At 40.2% G+C, this 25,896-nt stretch overlaps 1 protein-coding gene across 2 annotated transcripts; it reads left to right on the top strand.

Annotated features, from left to right (window-relative positions):
* Positions 1-3,679: 3,679 nt before the first annotated feature.
* Positions 3,680-24,077, top strand: zgc:63972 (protein CutA homolog). Of its 2 annotated transcripts, none has more exons than XM_068011867.1 (6): positions 3,680-4,037; positions 8,167-8,315; positions 16,938-16,997; positions 19,405-19,450; positions 20,703-20,752; positions 23,873-24,077. In XM_068011867.1, exons 1-6 carry the CDS (start codon positions 3,987-3,989, stop codon positions 23,973-23,975), a joined length of 459 nt encoding a protein of 152 aa, XP_067867968.1. In that variant the 5' UTR covers positions 3,680-3,986; the 3' UTR covers positions 23,976-24,077. The 2 variants fall into 2 exon arrangements, with proteins under 2 accessions (XP_067867968.1, XP_067867969.1); XM_068011868.1 differs by lacking the exon at positions 3,680-4,037 and adding an exon at positions 4,357-4,425.
* Positions 24,078-25,896: the final 1,819 nt, after the last annotated feature.

Below are 25,896 nucleotides of genomic sequence, written 5' to 3'. Positions count from 1 at the left end.
CGACATTTGTCAGCAAGTTGCACAAATGCTTATTTTGACCCTGAGAAAACCACCCAGCTAGTTGTAGATGCAAGCCTGGTTGGCTTAGGTGCAGTTCTTACGCAGAAAGATAAAACAGGTAACACATCAATCTTTGCAATGGCAAGCAGATCACTAACGTCTGTAGAGCAATGTTATTCACAAACAGAGAGAGAAGCACTCTCAATCACATGGGGTATCTTACAGTTTCATCTCTACTATATGGAAGTGAGTTTAAAGTAATTGATCATAGACCACTAGTGAGCTTGTTCAACAATCCACATAGCAAACCACTCACTTGAAAAGAACATTGGATACTTAAACTACAAGAGTATGAGTTCCATGTTGAGTATCAGCCAGGCAAGCCAAACCCAGTGGACTACATTTTGCGACATCTGCTGCCAACAGTTGGTCCTACTTGTTGTGAGAAAAAAGTTGCTGAACAACATCTCAACTACTTAAGTATAAATGCGATGCCAAAGTTGCTAAAACTAGCCAACATCAAAGCAGCAACAAAACAAGATGAAGCTTTGCAACTATGTATGAATGATATAGAATTGTGAAACACGAAAGATGTGATCAAGAACGCATCTACAAACGAAATTGCTCACGCACTACAATGTCTTCACAATGTTCGAAATTAGGTCACCATTACAACCACATCAAATCTCGTATCACGCAACAACTGTTTGGTCATTCCACACTCATTGAGGGAATGTGTTGCCGATATAGCATATGAAGGACATCAGGAAATAGTCAAAACCAAACAACTCCTTCGGGAAAAAGGTATAGTTCCCAGGAATTGACTGCATGGTAGAACACAAAATCAATCAGTGTTTGTCATGTCAAGCAACCACAATGTCAAACCTTCATGATCCTCTCAAGATGTCCAAACTACCTCCAGGACCATGGATTGAAGTCAGCGATGACTTTGCAGATTTGCCCACAGGTGAAAACCTGCTTGTTGTCAATGACGATTACAGCAGATTCCTATTCGTGGAATTAGTTATGTCAACTTCAACGAAAGCAGTCATCCCAAAGCTTGACCAGATCTTCGCTTCATTTGGAATCCCTCAAACGGTAAGAAGTGTCGATGGACCCCCATTCAATAGCGATGAGTTCAGTCAATTCACAAACTACCTAGGGTTTACTCATTGGAAAATCATACCCTATTGGCCAAGAGCTAATGCAGAAGTCAAGAGATTTAGGCAAACTTTGAAAGAAGTGATACATACAGCTACAGCAGAGAACAAATCATGGAAGCATGAACTATATCACTTTCTTTGTAATTACAGAGCAACTCCTCACTCTACGACTGGAAAATCTCTAGCTACACTCATCTTTGCACATCCAATGTGCACATCTATCTGAGCTACCCTGCGGAGCTAATGATCGACATGTATGCAAATTCAATGGAGAACAGAAGGATTGAATGAAAGTACATGCAGAGTGAAACATGAAATTTAAAGTGATGCCCCTTAAGCGAGGAGTTAAAGTACTTGTGAAACATGATGGTCAAGTTGGAAAACAAACAACCCTTATGACATCCAACCATTTGTTGTGACCAACACAAAAGGATCAATGATCATTGCTAAGCGTGGTTTACAAATCATCACGAGAAATGCATTGTTCTTCAAAGCACTGAAAACAGCACCCGCAAGCATTGAATCCAATTCTGACATCGACACCGCAGATGAAGAACATGAGTCAAATGAGACTACATTGGATGCCAGACGATATCCTACTCATGAGAGAAAACGCCCACCATACTTAAGTGACTATGTTACGAGATGAACTACTTATGTTTAAGTTTATTGTTAATACTTTTAGAAACAAACCATTGAAACATGCTACGTCTCTCTTTAGTCAATTGCAATTGCATTGTCTTTTGTGTACACTTGGAACTGCTGTAGAACAAACATGCTAGCAAGGGAAGTGAAACTAAAACAGAATAAAGACTCCAATATGTTCAACAGCTGCTGCTTCTGCCTCAATCTCTGCCTCACATCTTTTACTAAACTTGGCTAAACCTTATTCAAGTCTCAAGGACATCACATTACCAACTAACATAATAGTGCTAATATTAAGACTGGTAAGAAACATACCACAGGTATGAACAGTGAACATCTGTAAATGGAACCTTGTACCTTTACTTACAATACAGTTTACTCCTCAATTCAATGTTAATTCACTCAAGTAGCTGGATAATTCTTTTCTGTGCATTGCATTCCCACTTTGTTAGGTTATTTCGTGAAAATATCTCCATTACTGGCTCGACATCCATTTTCCTCCCAACACTATGAAATGCCCTGACACATTTTACTGTAATAAAGGCGCTATTTAAATGTCGTTGTTCCTGAATTACTGCCTACTCTCCCAAGTATTGTGAAGGGACTGGATTTTATTACGAACATATCACTGGAAATTACAAGGCATACTTTACCAGCTAGGTTACTGTCTGAGCTTATCAACTTCAAGGAAATAAAAGCAAAATACTGCAGATGCTGGAAATCTAAAATAAAAATAGGAAATGCTGGAAATACTCAGCAGGTCTGACAGCATCTGTAGAGAGAGAAGCAGAGTTAATGTTTCAGGTCAGTGACCTTTCATCAGAACAGTTCTGATATAACGTTAACTCTGGAACGTTAATTGTTAATTCTGAAACGTTAACTCTGCTTCTCACACCACAGATGCTGCCAGACCTGTTGAGTATTTCCAGCAGTTTCTGTTTTTAACTTAAAGGAAATGTTGGGAGTTGGATTAGTATATGTGAATGAAATAATAAGGCAGATGGCAAACCATGTAAAACATGGAGTGATGTACTTCTACCATCGTAAAGCAACATTATAGTATGATGCACTCTTAAACCAGAATAGGTGAGTCTTCGTTTGCTACTTTTTAAAAATTCATTCATGGGCTGTGGGTGTTGCTGGCTAGCCCAGCATTTATTGCCCATCCCTAATTGCCCTTGAGAAGGTGGTGGTGAGCTGCCTTCTTGAAACGCTGCAGTCCATGTGGGGTAGGTAAACCCACAGTGCTGTTAGGAAGGGAGTTCCAGGATTTTGACCCAGTGACAGTGAAGTTCCAAGTCAGGATGGTGTGTGACTTTAAGGGGAACATGCAGGTGGTGATGTTCCCATGCATTTGCTGCCCTTGTCCTTCTAGTTGGTAGAGGTCCCGGGTTTGGAAGGTGCTGTCTAAGGAGCCTTGGTGCGTTGCTGCAGTGCATCTTGTAGATGGTACACACTGCTGCCACTGTGCATCAGTGGTGGAGAGAGTGAATGTTTGTAGATGGGGTGCCAATCAAGCGGGCTGCTTTGTCCTGGATAGTGTCGAGGTTCTTGAGTGTTGTTGGAGCTGCACCCATCCAGGCAAGTGGAGAGTATTCCATCGCACTCCTGACTTGCGCCTTGTAGATGGTGGACAGGCTTTGGGGAGTCAGGAGATGAGTTACTGCTGCAAGATTCCTAGCCTCTGACCTGTTCTTCTGGCCACGGTGTTTATATGGCTACTCCAGTTCAGTTTCAGGTCAATGGTAACCCCCAGGATGTTGATAGTGGGGGATTCAGCGATGGTAATGCCATCTGAATTGGTCTGTACTGTCAAAGTTCAATGCGACCATCTCAAGTTACAGAAAGAACAGGATTAATCAGACCTGTCACTGAGTAACGAGACTGCCGAGCGATTGGCAGCGAAAGACGGATAATCTCTTGCAGGTCATCGTCAGGAAAGGAGAGAGAGCGAGAGGGAGAACACTGAAGGAGAACTGGAAATGCATCGAAGCAGGGCTGAACCGTGATGCTGACAATCCAGGAAGGAACCAGGAAGCCGAGATTGAATAAAAGTGCGGCCGGCAGACTTACCCTGTCTGACCCCCCTCGCCCTGTCACCAAAACCATGTCCCAGAAGAGCAGCGAGTGCTGATTCGGTGACTTTTCTATAGAGAACTCGCTTATTGGGCTGTTTTAATGCAGCGTTTACAAGGCTCGGTGCGCTCAGGGTTCAGCACACTCCTGTTGGTGAGTTTGCAGCTGTCGATATAAGCGGGCAGTAAAATATATGCGGTTACTATTTTTGTCCCTGTCTACCATAACTCATCTAGAACAAACGTGAAGAAAACAAAATAGATTTGAAATTGCCTACAGCAAGAAAATCTTAGTAATGGCCTTGAAAATTTCTTTGACACTTGAACTTTTATATATGTGTCTGAAATGAAAAACAATCTCCATTGGTCAAGACAATCACATAACATTCAAGGCTATGGGCCAAGTGCTGGCAAATGGGATTAGGTAGACAGGTCAGGTGTCTTTAATCGGTGCAGACTCGATGGGCCGAAGGGCCTCTTCTACACTATTATTCTGTGATTCTGTGAACACCTAGGTTGAAAAGAGGAGGGAAGAGGACAAGGTAGGTAAAGGGGGGTCTAGTGATGAAATGATAACATTCCAAGGAGTTGAAGGGAAAGATTGAGGCTGTCGTTAGGAAGTAAACTGAGAACCAATTAGATAGTAAGGCGAGAGCTGGCTGATAGAGTCCCAGTCCAAAAAGGAGAGTTGTGGAGTGATTGACTTGTGTTCTACAGGCGCATTTGCTTCAAGCACTGGGACACCCTCCTTAAAAATTAGCACCGGGGATGTGGGCATCACTGGCAAAGCTGGCATTTATTGCCCGTCCCTTGCTCCCCTTGAGCAGGTGGTGATGGGCTTTCTTCTTGAAACTTTGTGGTGAAAGTATTCTCACAGAGCTGTTAGGTTGGAGGGTTCAGTGCTTTGAACGCAGTGGCAATGAAGGAACAGCGATATATTTCCAAGTCAGGATGATGTGTGAAAGGGAACTTGGAGGTGGTGGTGTTCCCATGCACCTGCTACCCTTGTATTTCTAAGTGATAGGAGGTGCTGTTGAAGGAGTCTTGGCAAGTTGCTGCAGTGCATCTTGTAGATAGTGCACATTGCAGCCACGGAATGCTGATGGTGGAGAGAGTAGATGTTTAAGTCCGTAGATCAAGTGAATTGCTTTATTCTGGATGGGGTCAAGCTCCTTGAGATGTTGGAGCTGCACCCATCCAGCTAAGTGAACAGATCACCCTTCTGGCATGCTTTGTATGTGGTGGAAAGGCTTTGGTGAGATAGAAGCTGAATCATACTCCAGAATACCCATTCTCTCTCCTGCTCTTGTAGCCAAAGTGTTAGCTCCCAGGATGTTGATGTGGGGAGATTTGGCAATGATAATACCATTGACTGTCAAGGAGAGGTGGTTATGCTGTCTCTTGTTGGAGATGGTCATTGCCTGGCAGTTGTGTGGCGTGAGTGTTACTTGCCACTTATCAGCCCAAGCCTGACTCCCACACACAAGTAAGTATCTCTTCACTATCACCAGAACAATGCAGGTCAGACCGTTTACACTGGGGAATGCCATTGACTACATGAGAACTGAGTGACAGGAGTAGGTGCACAGCAGTAAAACAAAAGTGTCCCAATTTAACACCACCACCATCAGGTTGCATTTCTGTCGTGCCTTTAAAGTAGTAAAACATAAGGTGCTTCACAGCTCTATTATCAGACGGAATTTGATATGGAGCCACATTGAGATATCAGGACATGTGGCCAAAAGCCTGGTCAGAGAGGTAGATTTTAAGGAGTGTCTTAAAGACAGAGAGAGAAGTAGAGAGGGTTAGGGAGGCAATTCCCGAGTTTAGGGCCCAGACAGCTGAAGACACGGTCTTCAATGGTGAAGTAATGAATAAACAAGCTGCACACATCTTCAACTGCATCATCAGATGCATGTCATGGAGCTATATTCACATACCTCTGTGATCAGATCAAAGTACAAAAGTACTTAAATTAAATGTTTACCATAGTACATGGGGGTGTGTTTTTCCTGGCAGTCTCGTACTCTGAATTATTTACTTACCTGCCTCAACTTGAGCTTTTCTTTGTAGTGAACTCTTTAGAAAAAGCAGCAAACCATTGTTAAAATTGCCCATGTATGATGGAAGTTTATGCTAATATTATTCTGCCTTATGAACATATAATAGCCCATTCTTATTCTTAGAAAATTAATTAAAATAAAAGACTGTATCATGTAGCATTTGTATGTCAGAAAATCCAGTGTAGTTTAGTGTTGACTCTCACCTCTGTGTTATCTGTTTATTCATCTAAGCTGTCAGTGGCCCACATACATCTTGTGATTAATTTGCTCTCATTCAAGAAAATAGGAAGTAAAGATGTTTACATCACTGACTAAACCTATGCCTGTTGCTCATTAGCTTAAAGCAATACATATTTATGCTGCCGAACCAAGATCAATAACACAGCCCATGTAATCACCACAAGATCTCTGTTTTGGGTTCCCACGTTCCGAGTTTATAATCACCAGTAAGTCAGGCTCAGAAATAGAAATCTGCTGTAAGTGTACACACAATGAAATGTTGAGAGGAATAGGAAATGCAGATCAAAGTAGGCTATTTGATTTATACTGCAAGATCTGAAGTAGATGATTAATAAGCATCAAGCAAGCTGAGATTGAAAGGAATTTTAGTTTTGTACACAGTACAATATTAATACATTTAAAGATAAACACGACTGGAGGAATATTTGTGTCAGAAATGCACCAAGAGTTAAAAGTCGAGATATAAAATGATCAACTGCTGCATAAAACATGATGGTTCCTGAATTATGGAGTAAGGTCAGTGTTACATTGTGGCAAATTATTTCCCATCATTCAAATCCACTCAGAAATATCAGACTGAGTTTTGTGGTCAGGGGCCAAGGAATGTTGCTCGCCATTCACCTCAAATAAAGCTGCCCATAAGTTTTAGCAAGCTTCAGAGCACGACTTCCTTTTTTTCTATGTCAGTTTGAATTTGGTGCTCTCTATAGGGGGTATGTGATGTCCAGGAACAGGGCAGGCAGCAGGATGGCTGATCAACCAATCAGATTGGAAAATCTTCACAGATGGCAAAGCAGGAAGTAAAAATCAGGAAATATAAATTACATTTAAATCATTGTACCAAAAGAAAAATAAAGATTGGGCCATACATATGAGATTGAGGGAGAAACTTAAATCGCAAAACATAAACTTTTTTTTAAATATTAAAAATTTTCAACATTTTAATTTTTTTCCTGAGGGAATGAAATTCCACACTTGTAAAAATAAATTTTCAGGACCAGAGGGTATAACCGTTAAAAATTCAGTTATTCCTGAATGAACAAGGCTTTTTTTAAAAATCAGTCTTTGGAGCAAAAATAGTGAGTAATTAATTGAAGTTCATGCCTTCTGTTAACTCCAGCGGTGAAAATTGCAACATTGCACCTTGTGATGGAGGAGCTGTGTATCTCTGACAGCAACTTCCAGATTTCTGCATTTAAGTGCACATATGCAGAAATCTGGAGGTTCTGTCAGTTTTACCTAGTAATAACAGTGAGCACCGACAGCTTTGTATTTGCATTTACTACTGCAAATTCTGAGACGATCATTTTTCTGCGCCTGGAACTTGTGCAAACTTGGGTGGAAAATCATACTGTACACAGCAACTAAATATTGTACTATGCCAAATCATCTGTACTAATAATGAATGATATAAAGCATAATAGTAAATGGACATCCTGGAGTTTTGCTTGTTTGACTTGTGGGAAAAGGAAGGGAGCAACTTTGTATATTCAAAGCATTGGATAGGGCCCAGGACAACATCTGAAACAAAAGCTGGAAAGCCACAGGCTCAATGGGGTAATATTTTCTCGTAAAACCTTTTAAAAAACATTTTGATCAACAATCATGGGGCACTGTTTTAAATCTTTAACTAATGAAATAGGTGCCACTGGCTCTGGCACTAGTTAGTTTACCAAAATCAAAATATAATTTTGGGTCGGCTGGTAGCTCCATTACCTGTTGAACTTTCTGACCTGATAACCTAAAATTGGGGCTTCCCTAGATGGTGAGCCTAGCAACAAAGCTAGTTGGAGAGGGTCAACAAAAAAAACTAGTGGATGCTGAACAGACTTGTCCTAAATTGCTTTAGCATGGTTTTTATCAGAGGGTGAGATTGAAAGTCTTCAGAGACATCGGTTAACCTGATGGTCTCGCTCTCATAACTGCTTAAAGCTTAGAGAATTAACTAACTAATGCTTTTCTGCTTTCCTTGGTCTTTAGGTTCTGATTATGGCCTTGTTACTATATCCAGGGCTGAAGAACATTGCTGTATATTTGCACTCAGCGGTAACAGGAAGCTATATTTCTGGAACCCACTCTGTAGTTTTCATCAGCTGTCCCAATGAACAAGTTGGCAAGGTCATTGCAAGGTATAAAAGGAATTGTTTGGTTAATAGCATCATGTAATGGTTCTAATTCATTACATGAATTCACTTTGAGGACAATGGAAGTATTACTCACAAAATAAAACTACTAGATTAAAAACAATAAATTCTGGAAATACACAAGTCTGCCAGTATGTATGAAGAGAAAAGAATGATTAACGTTTCGATTAGGAAACCTTCATCATCCAAAATGCCTTTGTGTTTGCCTTTATGTAATTCCAGTCCTGTTTTAATCAAGTCTGGTAAAAGCATGGTTTTTTCATTCCCCCATCATGCACCACATTAATCAAACTTAATACAATTATTTCAGAATCATGAGTTTGAAAGTTATTATAGTTACTGCTTTATTTTTGTAGTCTTTCAGGTTTTTTTTTAATGAAACCTGGAACACTAGTAGATTATATTATTTAACTTGCATTTCCCCACAGATAAACTAAGGGAAGCTGAACAGGAAATTACGTTTTTATAAACATTTAATCTAGAAAAGGATTTTAAGGGTCTAGTTGTGTTCCACAGCAGTCTTTCCAAAGGTTTGGATGGAGTAAGAAATTGCAGTAGGATTGAAATTTCTCATCTTGATGGTCCACAATAATGTTTCAGCTGATTCTTGCAACAGAATAGAGCGATTTTAAACACTCTGAACATTCCCAGCAATTCGCTTTTTCTGTAGTTTCAATAGGTTTAAAACATATTCAAATTTTTTTCCCTTTGCTGTCCTCTCCTGAAAGTCTAATGTTGGGCTGCGACACTGTGTGCACCAGTGGCCCTCCCTACCTCAACTAAGTGACAGTTCTTGTAAGCCGCAGCAGTGAGTATTTACAGGCTTCTCACAACCAAGCTTCATTCTGTCCTCACCTGATGTTCCAACACATGCATTTGCCGAGAAAAAGTGACCTAATTACATATCTGAGCTTCAAGCATCAACCTGGTTGCATTCTTGAAGTGGCTACATCAATCTCTGACTTTTCTTATTAAAACAACATTGTGTACTCTAACTGCTCAACAAAGCACTTGTCAGCAGTTCAGCAGTGAGTGAGCACTGTTGAAGCAAGTCATCCTGTTAGTTGCACCTTACCTCAAAAAGTTTGAAGAAAAGCCTGTAAATCATACCATCGCTCAATTAATCTAGTTTATCTTTTGTAACTTTAATCTTATTAATTAAGCAACTTTTTTTTCTGAGGTGGCAGTGTTTTAATTTCATTAGTTATCCAGCCATGATCTTCACACAGCCAAACGAACTTTAAAATTGGCTCTAGTTCTCATCTTACTCCAACAGTACCAAAGGTTTTTAGTGAGTTAAGTAACTAGTGAATTTGAATGCTATAAGTTTTAATTTGCATGATTGATTTTGCTTTTTTACTGCTTTTGACATTTTCTTCATCAAGGACATTAATTCTGGTAACATAGGATCAAAGAAACATTTCACTGCACTAAATAAAACAGGTAACAATGAACAAAATCAAATTCATTATCAGATATAAAGTAAACACAACTAAACATAGAATATACAGATGCAGCAAGACCTGGACAATATCCAGCCATGGGCTGATAAGTGGCAAGTAACATTTGCCCCACATAAGTGCCAGGCAATGACCATCTCAAACAAGAGAGAATCTAACCATCTCCCCTTGATGTTCAATGGCATTACCATTGCTGAATTCCCCACTATCAACATCTTGGGGGTTACCATTGACCAGAAACTGAACTGGACCACCCACATAAATACTGTGGCTACAAGAGCAGGTCAGAGGCTGAGAATTCTGCAGCAGTAATTCACCTCCTGACTCCCCAAAGCCTGTCCACCATTTACAAGGCACAAGTCAGGAGTGTGATGGAATACTCTCCATTTGCCTGGATGGGTGCAGCTCCAACAACACTCAAGAAGCTCGACACTATCCAGGATAAAGCAGCCTGCTTGATTGGCACCCCATTCACCATCTTCAACATTCACTTCCTTCACCACTGACGCACAGTGGCAGCAGTGTGCACCATCTACAAGATGCACTGCAGCAACTCACCAAGCCTCCTTCGACAGCACCTTCCAAATCACGACCTTGACCATCTAGAAGAACAAGGGCAGCAGATGCACGGGAACACCACCACCTGCAATTTCCCCTTCAAGCCACACACCATCCTGACTTGGAACTATATCTTCATTCCTTCACTGTCACTGGGTCAAAATCCTGGATCTCTCTAACAGCACTGTTGGTGTACCTAACCCCAAGGACTGCAGTGGTTCAAGAAGGCAGCTCACCACAACCTTCTCAAGGGCAATTAGGGGTGGGCAATAAATGCTGGCCTAGCCAGCGATGCCCACATCCCATGAAAGAATAATAAAAAAAATACAGGCAACAGAGGTCACATGAAGACTTTAGTGAGGAGATGTGTATAAGTGTGCCCTTTGCCTGCCCAGGGATCTGCAGTCACGGTCATAGAATAATAGAATCACAGAATGGTAACAGCACAGAGGAGGCCGTTTGGTCCCTTGTGTCTGTGATAACTCACTGTAAGAACAAATCAGGAAGTCACACTCCCATACCTTTTCCCCATTGCCCTGCAAATATTTTCTATTTAGATAATTATCCAATTCCCTTTTGAAATTCATGATTGAATCTGCCTCCTCCACACGCTCAGGCAGTGCATTCCAGATCCTAACCATTCAGTGTAAAAAAATGTCTTTCCTCATGTCGCCTTTGGTTCTTTTGCCAGTCACCTTAAATCGGTGTCCTCTGGTTCTCGACCCTTCAACCAGTGGAAACAGTTTCTTCCTATCTCCTCTGTCCAGACCCCTCATGATTTTCAACACTTCTATCAAATCTCCTTTCAACCTTCGCTTTAAGGTGAAAAGCTCAAACTTCTCCAATCTACCTACATAACTGAAGTCCCTCATCCCTAGAAAGCCTTTTTGTAAATATTTTCTGCATCCTCTCTAATGCCTTCACATCCTTCCTAACGTGTGGTGCCCAAAATTGGACGCAATACTCCAGTTGAAACCAAACTCATGTTTTATAATGGTTCACCATAATTTCTTTACTTTTGTACTCTATGCCTCTTTATATAAAGATGCCCAGGACAATGCGTGCCTTATTAACCAATTTCTCAACCTGCCCTGCCACCTTCAACGATTTGTGCACATATGTCCCTCTGCTCCTGCACCCCATTGAGAATTGTACCTTTCATTTTATATTACATTGCCTCTCCTCATTCTTCCTACCAAAATGTATCAAGTCATGCTTCTCTGCAATAATTTTATCTGCCATGCGTCTGCCCATTCTACCAGCCTGTCTAAGTCCTCTTGAAGTCTATCACTATCTCTCCTCACAGTTCACAATAATTCCAAGTTTTGTGTCATCTGAAAATTTTTAAATTGTGGCCTCCACACCCAAGTCTAGGTCATTAATATAGATCAAGAAAAGCAGTAGTCCTTATACTGACCCTTGGGGAACCCCATGATATACCTTCCTCCAGTCTCAAAAACATTCACCACTACTCTCTATTTCCTGTCACTCAGACAATTTCTATCCATGCTGTCACTGTCCCTTGTATTCTAAGGGGTTTAACTTTGCTGACAAACCTGTTATTTGACACTTTATCAAATGACGTTTTGGAAGTCCATGTACACCACATCACTCCATTACTCATCAATCCTCTCTGTTACCTCCATGAAAAATCAAGTTAGTAAAACAAGATTTACCTTTAATAAATCTGTGCTGGCTTTCCTTAATTAATCCACATTTGTCCAAGTGACTGTTGATTTTGTTCTGGATTATCGTTTCTAAAAGCTTCCCCACCTCAGAGATTAAACTGGCTGGTCTGTAGTTGCTGGGTTTATCCTTACACCCTTTTTTTGAACAAGGGTGTAATTCTCCAGTCCTCTGGCACCACCCTGGTATCTAAGAAGGATTGGAAGATTATGGCTGTTATTGCGCCATTTCCACCCTTAGTATCCTTAGATGTATCTCATCCAGTCCTGGTGACTTATCAACTTTGAGTATAATCTTTATATTATCTCCGCTTTATCTATTTTTAGCTCATTCAGTGTCTCAACTGCCTCCTGTTTCACTATGATTTTGACAGCATCTTCCTCCTTGGTAAAGTCAGATGCAAAGTACTCATTTAGTACCTCAGCTATGCCCTCCGCCTCCATGTGTAAATCCTCTTTTTGGTCCCTAAAGGGACCTACTCCTCCTTTCACCAGTTATGTGCCGACAGAAGACTTTTGGATTCCCTTTTATGTTAGTTGCCAGTCTCTTCTCATACTCTCTGTTTGTTTCCCTTATTTGTTTTTTCACTTTCCCTCTGAACTTTTTATATTCAGCCTGGTTCTCACTTGTATTATCAACCTGATATCTATCAAACGCACTCTTTTTCTGCTTCATCTTATTCTCTATCGCTTTTGTAATCCAGGGAGCTCTGGCTTTGTTTCTCCTTCTTAGGAATGTACTTCCCCTGTAACCGAACCATCTCCTCTTTAAAGGCAGTCCCATATTCCATTACAATTTTGCTGCCAATCTTTGATTCCAATTTACCTGGGCCAGATCCGTCCTCACCCCACTGAAATTGGCCCTCCCCAATTAATTATTTTGACTCTGGATTGTTCCTTTTCCTTTTCCATAGCTAAGCTAAACCTTATGATACTATGATCAGTGTCCCCTAAATGTTCCACTATTGCCATTTTGTCATGTAGCTGATGCATTTTACAGGAGAGCAAACCGAATTATAAAAGAGTGAACGTCTTCGCTAAGTCACAGAGATTCACATTTCTGCCTCTCGGGTGGACGTATACGATTCCACAGCACTATTGGAAGAAGAGTAGGGGAGTTCTCCCAGTTGTCCTGGCTAATATTTATTCCTCAATCAACATCACAAAAACAAATTAAACAGTCATTATCACATTGCTATTTGTGGAGCTTGCCGTGCAGAAATTGACTGCCATGTTTCCCTAAATTCCAACAGTGGCTACACTTCAAAAGTACTTCATTGGCTGTAAGGTGCTTTGGGACATCTTAATGTCATGAAAAGCACTATATAAATCTGAGTTCTTTCTTTCTAATAAACAAGTTTAGTGTTGGTAGACTCTATAAGGCCATCTAGTTTTACGAGGTGTTTGAGTTTCCCAAGGTGCAGGAAATTAAACGGATGCATTTCTGATAAGAAAATTAGAGTACTTGAGCTGACTTTATTGGTGAAACTATAATAAAACTAAGTCAGGGGACCCCAAGTCATCTGCCATATTAATTACAAGGAAAAGAGAGATAAATGCACCACTGCATGGGAGCTTTTTGGTTCTGTGTAACATGTTTAAATATAATAAATTTGTTAATGGGTGAACAGATTCTTTTTAATTGAGATGCCCAAGTGGAGGGATAAGGCCCACAGTGCAGGACACCAACAGGTGTAAAATAAAAAGAGTAGGAGCAAAGGTAAGTGAAAGTCAAATTGTGGTTAGGGAATGGCAAGCTGGGGTTTTGAAAACCTGTACAATTTAGGAAGGCTGATGCTGAGAAGGAACTCCATGTTTTGATATCGTGGAGAGGTAAGAGTTAATGTATGAGTGAAGGTGTGAAATCTCCACCCTTGTGTTTTAGGATCTTGTTAGGAGTTCCACATCACAAAATTGCACACTCCAAGCTAGTGGTTTTCTGTCCATTTATACCAGGAGTGAAGAAGAAATTTTATTCATGAATTGGTAACAAAAAGACAATCATTTTGGACCACACAAAGAGTATAAAGACATGCTGTAAATAGATATTGGGTAAGGTTATTCTTAAAAATGTGTTGGTTCCACAGTTAGCTATAACTGATGGACTCTAACAGCTGAATAACAATTTTTGTTTTGAAAATGGACACTCTCTAGTTTTAAATTTCTTGTTTGCTTTAAGACTCAAAAGCAATCCGTTACAAGTACAGCTGGTTCACTGATCACTGTTTTGTTTCTGGATGAGTTACTGAAATTATATCCGTGTTAGTATCACATGGCTTTTAATTAATAATGGGCCAGAATTTAGCAGCAAAATAAGTTTTTGAATGCTGAAATCAGACAGCAACTTCAGGTGAGCGCACATGTGCAGTTAAAGTTGAAAATCCAGATGTTGCAGCCCACATCACAAAATTGCACACTCCCAGCTAGTGGTTTTCTGTCCATTTATACCAGGAGTGAAGAAGAAGAAATCTTATTCATGAATTGGTAACAAAAAGACTATCATACTCTCTGTGTGGTCCATAAACATCCTCCGTAACTGCACAAAACAGCATCTCGCTATCTGGTTCACCATTCAAATTATTGAACGGAATGAAGTTCCTATACTTACATTGTAAACTGGGACTCAACTCGCAACAGAAAGTTAGGGCATGTCCATTTCAGACTAAGTACCCTTCTTAATGGAGAGATAAGTCTTAATTACTATCAAACAGCCTCTCTAGCACTGAAAATTAATTACAAATGTGGAGCCTCATTCCTTCAACTTTTAGTTGTTGTTGGAGAATTTAAAAAAGGCTGACAGGTGCTGTCAGATTTTGCCCCGTTCATTAACAATTCTTTAAATGCTTCAAATTGAATTGCCCACAGATTTCTTGTTTTTATCTGTAAGGTTTAGCAGGAAATGTATGCTGGAAAAGATTATTGTTAAAAAGCAAAAACAATGTTGCAGTCGAGATGAATGTTACTCTGCCATTGTTTTGTTTGCAACCCATCAGCACTTACATGAAAGCTGAGGTTGGTTTAATGTTAATCAGTTTGGCTATAGACGTTCCTGTATGTAGTTTTAAACAGTTTCAGCATAAAAACCTTTATTTTTTCAAAATCCATTTAAACATTGTTAATATTTAATGTGCAGTATTTTTTCTCATTCTCATGACTTGTGAAGAAGTAAAATAATGCAGAGGACAAATTAAATTATTTCCCCTTAAGCTGTACACAGCATATTGAGAAATATTATTTGAGTATCAATATTAGGAGGGTTTGCCTCTATCTGCAAAATATTTGTTCTGTCATTTAATTTCTGTCATGTGTGTCAGTTTTTGCCTTTTGAATAAAATACCAGCAAGAATCATCCCCATATTGATACTTGCTGATATCACTATATTCATATTCTTTAGTTCCAAATTTTGCGTGTCAGTTACTTTCTGAGTTCAGTATTGCAGGACACTGTGACTGTCCAGGCAGATGGTCACATCTGTGACCTTTTCCCCAAAGACCTCACACCTCATAGCATCAGTTGCTATGCCTTGCCAGTAGCCAAAGTCACTGTGACCTTGAACTTCTTCATTTCTGACCTTTTAAGTATCAACTGCAGACCTCATCATCTGAGAGCTGGACAGTACATTCATTTCAGGATAGACATAGTCCGCAGGCACAAAGGGCAGTGGGTTTTGCCGCCATTGCTAGATTCCCCCAGGTGCAGGGCATCAACAATTGCACCCATGTGGCCATAAGGCACACAGTGACCGGCCAGTGAGATCCATCAACAGGAAAGGCTTCCACTATCTCAACATTCAACTGGTCTGTGACCACAATCAGCGCTTCCTGCATGTGCACACCTGCTTTCCTGGCAGCTGCCATGACTCCTTTATCCTCCGACAGTCCAGGCTGCCTCAAACCGCTCACTCCAACCCCAAAGTGCATGGATGGATCTGAGGGGACATGGGATATTCACCCCTCTATGGGAGTCATAGGAGGCATAGAGATGATACAACCCAATGTCACTGCTCACCAGGACAACCATGGAGCAGGCTATCGGGCTTCAGAAGATGTGATTCTGGTGCCAGGATTGGTCCGGTGGCACCCTCCAGCAAGGATCTCGGACATTGTGGTGATTTGCTATGTTCTCCATAACATGGCTCTCCAGAGAGGTGTGGGCTTTGAGAACAGTGAAGCCCTGGAAGGAGACAGCTCGAGGAGGAGCAGGAGCAAGAAGTGAGAGAGGAGGAGGAAGAGGCGGATAAAGATGACACTGAAGAGAGGTGCCCCTGCTGCACAATGAGGTTGCCTCCTCCTATCACCCTCTGGGAAGAGGACCCCTCTCCTCTCCCTCACGGCCTCCAGCTTTAGATCCACGTCAGCATCGACGAAGCAAGGGGCAGCCCTGCCCCAAGTGCCAGGTCTTGGCTCTCCTATGACATTTTACTTCTCTCTGGTGCTGTGGAAGGCTTTGGCACAATCAGCAGATTTCTTCCTTAAGACAACTAGCAGCTTAGTGAGGGAGTCTAAATCAGTCCCGCATGTCATCTGGCCCGCATCTGTTCCCACCTCCACTGGCTCTAATTGGACAGGAAACCCATCTCCATACTAATTAAGGGCTCACCTACATGAAAATCAGGACTTTAATCAGTTTTCCACGGGAAACGGGTTTCTGACCTGAAAACAAACCCGACTACTGTTTCCCACCCTCGTGGTGAAAATCCAGCCCACTATCTCTGTGTGAGTTGCCACGGTAATATGGTGAATTGAGCATGTTCAGTTCTGGGGACACATTAAGGATGAGAAAGGACAACTACAAGAATAATAAAATCAAGTATAAGAATCAAATGTATTGATAACCATAAAACACAGGAGTGGGTTCTGTTGATTCATTAATGAACTTTGTTTTTTTTTACCACCCTCCCTAGGACCATTATGGAGAAGAAATTGGCTGCTTGTGTGAACATTTTACCAAAGATGTTTTCCATGTAAGTTAAAGAAACAAAAAAAAAATAATTTCTTTCAAGGTTTAGTGAGTGTCAGCAAACCATTCCCAAGAATTCACATCCATGAAAGTCTATGGTTGGTTTCAGAACAAGGGGTATCATCTTGAAATTGAAACTAAGCCGTCTAAAAGCAAAGAAAAATTTGCACACAAAGTTTTGTGAGAATTTGTATTTCCCAGCACACCTTATTACAAAACGAAGCGAGATAGATAGTTACTTAGAAGGCAAGTGTATAAAGGAATATGGAGAAAGGGCAGGGAATTGGGATTAAAAATAGAATTGCAATGGCTAACAAAATGCTACAACAGGTTCACTGCAATGAATGATTTTCTCATGTGTCTATGACTCAAATCATCTTGTCACTAAACTTGCTTTCATACCGCTATTAGTCCTGGTAAGATTTTTGCATGCTATTTACTCATATACTGTAGAAGTCTGGTTTCCAAAAGATTGGTAAATACATCAAATTTTATAAATTGTCAAGTGCAGAATATATTACAACTTCAGCAGTAATAGGACAACTTTTAAATGTCTGAAGGAGAATGGATAACTTGCATTTAAATGGGAGAGATTTTTGAAATTAAATTTTTGGATTGTGTTTTAAACAGTTACATCTCTGGACCAAATGCACATAGTGATATTCAGGCCTGGTCCCATTTTTAGCATAATTTGAATTTGTCAAAAAGGAGAAAAAAATTATGAGAACCAACCTTTACCTCTCTACTTTCTGCAAGTACTGTTCTCTTATTTACTCTTGCATTCAAAAGTCCTTGACCATGTCATTCACTGACAGACCTGCCTCCCCCCATCATTCCCTGTTTATTCCTCCAATCCAGTTTTCACCCTGCTTATAGAACTCTGGAGAAGGTCATCAATATGACTATGGTAGTGGCCCATTGTTCCTTCTCATCCCCTCGCTGCCTTTAGCACCATTAACCACACTACTCTCCTCCTTCACCACCACTCCTTCACTGTTTATCTCCATGGAACCACTCTCTCATGGTTCCTCATATTCTTCCCAACATATTGACTACATCTCCTCAAATGGTTTCTCTTCCAGTAATCACAATATTTTTATGACTCTTTGGTCTTTTCCTATTAATAAGTTATCCTAAAGCAACATCTGCAGGCACAGGATTCATTTCTGAATGAACATTGACATTTAACTCTACTTTTATTGCTAGTTCATCAACTCTATAACTGTTGCTGGATTTGCCAACTACCTTCTGTAATATTAAGCCCTAGAAGAGTCAAAATATCCTTTAGCTCAACATCAACAAAATCAAAGATGTCTTTTTTGTTCCTGCTAAAATTTTCATGCATCTAGTTTCAACTTATCAACCTTCCCAGTTGCCTTCACATGCTAAATCCAGTGGTATGCAACCTCGGCATTCTTTTTAAGGTGATTTTCTTGCCCCATATCCAGTCAAGTGGCAAGAGTGCTTACACCTGCTGAGCAATAACATTGCTGCAGAAACCTTAATCCACCCAGTCTTTTGACTGTCACAAACTTGAAATTCAAAACTCAGTAACCTGCACGTCCTCCCATATTAAATCTCGTAAACTATTCTTGTCAAGCTTCACTGGCACTCCCAGTGAATTGACCAATATCTTCATCCTTCAATTCCTCCGCAGCCTTACTCCACCCCATCAAAGTGATCTTCTGAAGGCATCCTGTGCCACTGGATTACTGTTTACTTCCCAATCCTTCCACTTCACCAGAAGTTGATCTACTCGTCACTATGCCAGTGTCTTTTGAAATTCTAACAACTTTACGCTACTGGCTCCTTCTTCTTTCTGAAGTCTCCGAAAACCCTTCTGTATAGTCAGGCCTTCAAGCTCCCCACTCCCTGCATTTTTCTGCTTGGTCTTAAGAGTTTTCCTTTATTTTGGAAAGGACCTTTCTTTTGGAAACCTCTAAAGTTAATGGATGGAAAAACGATGAACAATACGTCACCATTTCCCAATGTACACTTCCAGTGGGGAAGGCTTCGCACAGGAATGAGCAGTCTGATAATAATAGAATTGACCTTGTATGTAACTAATATGTTACCATGTATGTTGGACAAAATGTGCAACCCTTAAAAATGTTTACAACACTCAAAATCAGTGGGGACTGAGCAAGCTGTTCAGGTTAAATTTCACCAATATGTAATGAGTGAAAAATATGGGGAACAGCTGTTATTATTGCATTGTACATTTACAATACTGAAACCACTAAATTCTACAGCAATTGAAAGCCATCTGTGCAGTTTTTACGCTTGTCCTCTTCTATCTCCTACACAAGACTAAAAGATGGAGCAACTCTCGAGTTGCAGCATAACTCTGTCTGGAAATAGTCCTGTCTTTGCCCAGCTGACCACTGTGTTTCTTTACATTATATGTTCAGGTACAATTGGGACAATGAAATAACAGAAACTACTGAAGTTCTGATGGTGAGTTGCTGCACGGCTGGATTGTTCAAAATATGAAAATAATTTTCAGAAGTATTCAGTGTCAAATGCAGTATGTGTATGCTGTGTAGCAGGCATAATACATAACTACATATCACAACAAAGGAGCTCACTTTTAAAGTAATGCAAACTATCCTGATAAGGGACGAGATCATAGTAGTTACTGTCAAATAGTTGATATTAAATAGGCATTGTTATTTGAAAGATAGCTTGCAAAATGTTTAATTAACCTGACACAATTCCCATTGAGATCATTGTGAGCTTCAACAGAAAGTGATTATTTTTCTTATCCTTTCATTCCCTCCCTTTCAAAAGTAATGACAATTCCTTTTATTAATGACTTTAATTTCCCTTACTAATACTTCTGTATAATACTTAGTACCAGATGTTGTATAGTTGGTGCTAGATTAACTACTTTTCCTTGGCTGAAAAGCCAAACAGCTCAACAGCTTGCAAGTGATAATAGTAGGTTTGTCTTTTTGTTTCTTTCCCTGGTTGGCAATTTTGTCTCTGATGCTTTTTGTCTTGAAATGGCTGACTAACTGGCTGACAGTTCATGTGATGGAGGATCTATCTTCTGATCTTGGTGCTAAGATAATTGGATTGTAACACTGGGGTCTTTCCACTTACCCAATTTGAGAAAGTGGCCCTCAGCAGACCTTCTAGTTTCAGTCCTCATTACCTCTGTAAGGTAAGCTTCTGGCCTGGATTGCGCCTGCAGGTGGCAGCTCACTAAAAAGGGATCTAGAAATTGGGTATTTCATCAGTCTTTCAAGGGCAATGCATCAAGATTAAATGGGACATAGCCACTTTAAAAGATTTTTAAAATAATCTTCAGTCTTGGCTGACAAAAAAAAGGGTTAAATACATGGGGAGGCAGGAAACGGAGACTGCAGGCATGCAATGGAGTAATGGAGCACCTGAAACCTCTTTGATGGATGGTGAAGTATAGATGCGGCTGCATGTTGATATAGGAAAGGTTGCTTGGTTTGACACTCCAGAGCATACTCCCAGATGGCAGCAGTGCAATATGCTTAGACTTCCTCTGTATGAAATGCAAGATAACTCAATTTAAACAGAGGGAAGCAAAAGCTGGCAGCACCAGGCCCACCTTCCAGACATTTATTAAATGGCATTGATGGCAACCTCTTCGAATTCCAGATAAGGGAAACAGGTATTCAGGGTAGAATTTAATTAGTTGCCTATTAACAGGTGATTTTCTACATTTCTACAGGTGATAAAAACAAGAAGCTCAAAAATGCACAAACTGACAGAATTTATCAGGTAAGTGTATTCATTACCCACAGGTGGCAATGGCAGGATTTACCCCATCAGTTACGGATTTTTAAAAAATCTTTAAGAACATAAGATCTCAATGAAAATGTAAAAACCATTCAGCTCCTTCAAATGCATTCCTTCCACAAACCATGTACAATCTACTTTATCTTTTAGTTTAACCCAGTAATATCCTGAGAGAATACCACTCAAAATTTCTAAATGACCCACAAAGGTAATCAAGCAAGAACTCCAGAATATGAGCATTTACCTTCAATATTAAAATCTAATTGGCTGTTTTTCCCCCTGTTGAACCTTTCATTATCTTACTGGCAAATTGACCATCATAAACCACACAGTATTTTACCACCTGTCTGTACTTTAATAATATTGAATCATTCTTGTAGATTTTCAGTTATAGTTCTTTGGTAGTTCACTCAATTAGTTATTACATTTAGAGATGAACCAAAGAGTTATCGAGAAGGAAAATAATTTCTCTCTTTAAACAATATTTCTGTCTCTCCCCTTTCTTCAGTCTTTCTTTTTCGTGTCCAGAGGATTGGTACATATTTAAATGACATATAAAGAAATTAGCAACATGTTTATCAATTACCACCTGTCCCTGGTTCCATCAGCCTCTCAACAGGTTCACCATTCAGTTGGAGAAAGGTTTTGTTGTAGATGTTGATCAGACATTGAAATAGTCGGGAAGCTGCAATGTATGCGTGTAGAGATCAGAAATTACTGCTATCCCTTAACCAAAATCATTAAAACAGGCTGTATGGTTAGTTATCTTATTGTTGTTTGTGGGGCCTTGATGTGCACAAATTAGCTGCTGTTTCCCTGAAGTGCTTTAGGATGTCCTGAGGCTGTGAAAGGAGTTTTATAAATGCAAGTCCTTTCCTTTACTGATGCTGCATTCTGTAAGCATTTATTTTCACACAAGAGTCATTCTGGACCAGGAAACTGGCTGAGAATCATTTTATCCCTTGTAACATCTAGGATGGAGCGTTGTCACACGTTGTATATACAGGCATTTAGATAATTAAAAAGAATGAAAGCATCATCTTGCCACCACCTTTCGAGAAAGTAGAAGGAACACGGTCGCAACAACAAAGTTTGAATTTAGATGAAGACCAAAAAATGTAAATATTGGTTATTGATTCTTTTAACAGAAGGATAAACCTAAACACTGTCGGAACCACTGGCCATTATATGATGTCAAGGGCAGCTTTCTCCCAATAGACCATCAATTCAAAAATCATTTACACGAGACAGATCTTGAAGTCATGACATTTAAGGACTTGAAGTGTACAACAATGAAAAAGGATCTGGCATAATCTTCAGCATCTTGTCCCTGTGAAGGGCATGTTTTAATTAACATTTCAGAAATAAGCACCAACTTAAGTGAATCTTTACTGTTTAATCATTGTAACTACATTCAGTCACATATGAAAAGATTGCCCCTTGATTTCCAACTATGTTACCAGCTTTCAATACAAACCAAATGACCTGTACGTCTTGTCCATGATGTATGTAAATCTTTTAGTACTTCATGCATCCATTCTGCAGCAGTTCATGAGAACTACTAATTAGATTTCCATATATCCATTTCCTAAAGTGAATTCTCTTTTGAAACATACCAGTGGCATATGCACTGTAGTATTATATTGTCAGCAGTGCTGTGAGCTGGAATCCTAGGGTTACTGCAGCTCACACTCAGCTGCCTCAGAGGAGTTACTCGGCTCAACCAGGCTGCAAATGGAATACTATATGATTATGATTAGATTAGAGATACAGCACTGAAACAGGCCCTTCGGCCCACCGAGTCTGTGCCGACCATCAACCACCCATTTATACTAATCCTACACTAATCCCATATTCCTACCAAACATCCCCACCTGTCCCTATATTTCCCTACCACCTACCTATACTAGTGACAATTTATAATGGCCAATTTACCTACCAACCTGCAAGTCTTTTGGCTTGTGGGAGGAAACCGGAGCACCCGGAGAAAACCCACGCAGACACAGGGAGAACTTGCAAACTCCACACAGGCAGTACCCAGAATCGAACCTGGGTCCCTGCAGCTGAGGCTGCAGTGCTAACCACTGCGCCACTGTGCCGCAAATGATGCCACCTTGGGTGTAAGGAAACCAGAGATTGGCCACCTGAATCATGGAGTGACATCTCAATCAGTTGCAAAGAATTTCAGGACCCAAACCATTCCCACTTTTTGACCGTGAGCTTTCAACCACAATCCCTACCATCACAGAGACTGCCTATTTCCATCTCCTTAACATTGCCCCACCTCACTCATCTGCTCCCATCCATGCCAGTGTTACCTCTAGACTTGACAATTCCAATACACACTGGCTGACCTCCCATATTCTACCTTCCGTAAATTTGAGGTCATCCAAAAATCTGCTGTGTCTTAACTCGCACCAAGTCCTGTTCACTCATCACCCTGTGTTCACTGACCTACATTGGCAATTGGTCAAGTAACACCTTGATTTTAAAATTCTCATCCTTGTTTTCAAATCTCTTCATGGCCTTGCCCTCCCTATCTCCGTAATCTCCTCCATCTCTATAACCCTCTGAGATATCTGTGCTCCTCTAATTTTGGCCTCTCAAGCATCCCCAATTTTAATTACTACACCACTGGTGGCCATGCTTTCAGTTGCCATGGCCTTAAGCTCTAGAATTCCCTCCCTAAACCCCTCTGTCTCTCTACCTCACTTTACTCCTTCAAGACATTCCTTAAAACCTACCTCTTTGATGAAGCTTTTGGCCATCTGCCCTAATGTCGCCTTATGTAGCTTGGTGTCAAATTTTGCTTTATAATGCTCCTATGATGTGCCTTAGGATGTTTTAGTATTTTTACAGTGCCTTAAATGTACAAGATGTTGTTGTCCCTTACAGCTGGCAGGAATGAGATTAAAGACCCTACATGGGCCAAAAGTTGAGGTCAAGATGATTAGTAATTCTTTATATTTTTGGTTTTATTTATTTGTTCAGAATTATATCAGGAGCATTGCTAGGACAGAAATAAATGCAAATTCTGAAATCAATTTTGCCATAAGATTTGTAACCATCTAACCTCTAAATCCTTGCTTTCTTTTCCCCCAGATCAGTCCATCCTTTTGAAATTCCTGAAGTTTTAAGCCTTTCAGTTGACCAAGGCAACCCATTATACATGAAATGGATAGAAGAAACTGTGCCAGAAGAATGATTTACTCATTGTTTAAAGAAGAATGTAAAGTTTCCATTCGTTTTTTTTAGTGTTGTATAAATGAACAACTTGGCTTGTTGAAATAAAAAGCAGCAACAGTAACACCTAGTAGTGAATATTCTGCTCTTCAGAGGCTGCCTTTATATTGTCCAATGCAGTTAATGACCCTGTCATTTACTAGAAAGAGATCAAATCCAAAAATGTTCATAATACATATATGGACTTTTCTCTCCCTTCTAAAATTCTTAGTCTCCAAAACAAAAAATACACTAGACTAGCCTGGAAGTTATCCAATTTCCTATGGCCTTGTATATAGCTATTGAGGTGATATTGATATACAAGAATGAACTTCTGTACAATGTTACGCACAGTGTATTATTGATCTCTAATTGAGCTGTGTGTAACTGGCCTAATTGGTTTAATTAAAAAAGATATTTTCTGTTGTTTGGGAAGTTTCTGTGAAACCAGCATGAAATGACCAGCTTTCTTTTCAAAGTGCAACACAGCTATTTGAAAATGTAATAAAATGGGACACCTTATATGTAAGATATATACAGACACATTTCTGCTTATATATTATCTCCCACGGGTAGCCTGGCACACGGACTGTGGAGTGGGAATGCAACGAGTGCAGGGAACGCAGCAGGTCGGCAAAGTGAGAGCTGGGAAGGGGATGGAAAGGGGCACATGGTCTGACTTGAAGCAGAGTTAGATTCTTAGTATCTGGCAATTGAGAGCAGCATGTCCTGGGACCTGAATGTAGGCAGAAGCATTCCTGGGACTGAGGCTCATGAAAACAGAGTTCTTTCTGCCTAATGCGCAGCATGTCTGCACCATTAGTGCCCATTATTCATGACCTAAACACATTGGGAAATGCTGAAAATACACAGGTTTGCCAACATCACTTTATAGGAACAGGAGTAGGCAATTCAGCCCCTTGAGCCTGTTCCACTATTCAATGTTCATACACCTAGCAACCAGATGTAGAACAACATTGGGAGAAGCTTGGGAACAACTCACTTGCCAACACTCACAGCTAGAGAGTGCATAGCAAAGCACAAAGAGGAAAAAAAAGTATAAAAATATGCATCTGCAAATGTGATGAAAACATTTCACCTGTGAAGTGCTTTCCTGAGATTACATAGTAAAAAAACATGAGGCAGCTTGATCAATCCACTCTCATAGCCCTGTAAAATTGAACCCAGATTACTCTGCTGAATCTCAATCTACGAGACAATGCCTAATAAATATACCAAATCGTCTTTCCTTATGCTTCTTGTCAGAAGCACTCATGTGGGAGAATGCTCTTACCTTTTAAACTGAATGCATTTTCTTAATTAGCAAACAAAAATCTGATCAATATATCCTGAAAGCATGGCAGGTCGCACAACTACTCTGTCTTCAGTTAACACTAGGAAGCCTTAAGTCAGTGTACTGATGTGGGAGGATATAATGTCAGTAAATATGGCACGAATGGTTGGTCCATTGAGTGAATTTGGGTTTGTTTATACTTATTATCCAAACCTCTTGCACCTGTCAAAGCCACTTGCTCTAATTTGGATATGCATAGCATTATTCATTCCAGCTGAATCCTGGAAGGTTTATACGTGTTTAACATGTCCAATTATCTTTACCAGAGGTGTGTCAAAACTCTAAAAATAGATTGCCCCTTGCTGAAATTGTTTGCTTTCCGATTTTTGTTTTAAATTGAGCAACAAGCTGATACCCCAAGACCTACTGTGCAAACCCACCAGCTACACAGTGAATCTCTTCGATATTGTCAAAGAACCTGTATTGATACAACATCAAGTTGCTTGTGTAAACACACCAAGCTTTTGAGTACAGTAACAAGAATGAAGCCCTCAGCTAGACTCCACAGTGATTTCATGCCAGTGGTGTAAACCATTATTCCAGTGACAAA

Source organism: Heterodontus francisci, chromosome 32, assembly GCF_036365525.1.
Source record: "Heterodontus francisci isolate sHetFra1 chromosome 32, sHetFra1.hap1, whole genome shotgun sequence".
Taxonomy (NCBI): Eukaryota; Metazoa; Chordata; class Chondrichthyes; order Heterodontiformes; family Heterodontidae; genus Heterodontus; species Heterodontus francisci.
The sequence above is the reverse complement of the archived record's forward strand: the minus strand, read 5'-3'. Positions and strand labels throughout refer to the sequence as shown.